We start from the raw sequence: 289 nt of genomic DNA, 5'->3' as shown, positions 1-289 counted from the left end.
GGGAGAGACAGATGATAAGATGGCTCAAGAGACGTGTAGGAATTTGTCTATATTCTCCTGCTGATAGAAATGCTTAGAAAGAAAAAGCGAAGAGAAGCTGTTGAGAGGAAGAGAAGAGACAGACACCACATCAAACAGTGTGGAGGCGAAGGTCTTGAATTCGTCATGATAGCAATTACGCTCGCCTACTTCGGGAATCTTCTTAGCCCGCTGATCCGTAGAAGAGTGACGTTAAACACACAGAGAGAGAGAGCGAATGCATGTGATACATGGTGCTTGTCTCTAATAG

At 44.6% G+C, this 289-nt stretch overlaps 1 protein-coding gene across 1 annotated transcript in view; it reads right to left on the bottom strand.

The window, feature by feature from the left end:
• CSUI_011458 (uncharacterized protein) overlaps positions 1-289 on the bottom strand; it is a gene marked incomplete at its 5' end in the record, with an annotated part of 782 nt that extends 493 nt beyond the window's left edge. Inside the window, one exon of the mRNA XM_068071556.1 lies at positions 190-289. Coding sequence (XP_067916468.1) covers positions 190-289 — 100 coding nt within the window. The remainder of the gene's footprint in view (positions 1-189) is intronic.

Source organism: Cystoisospora suis (assembly GCF_002600585.1).
Source record: "Cystoisospora suis strain Wien I chromosome Unknown contig_11950, whole genome shotgun sequence".
Taxonomy (NCBI): Eukaryota; Apicomplexa; class Conoidasida; order Eucoccidiorida; family Sarcocystidae; genus Cystoisospora; species Cystoisospora suis.
This window is presented reverse-complemented; position numbering and strand designations above follow the sequence as displayed.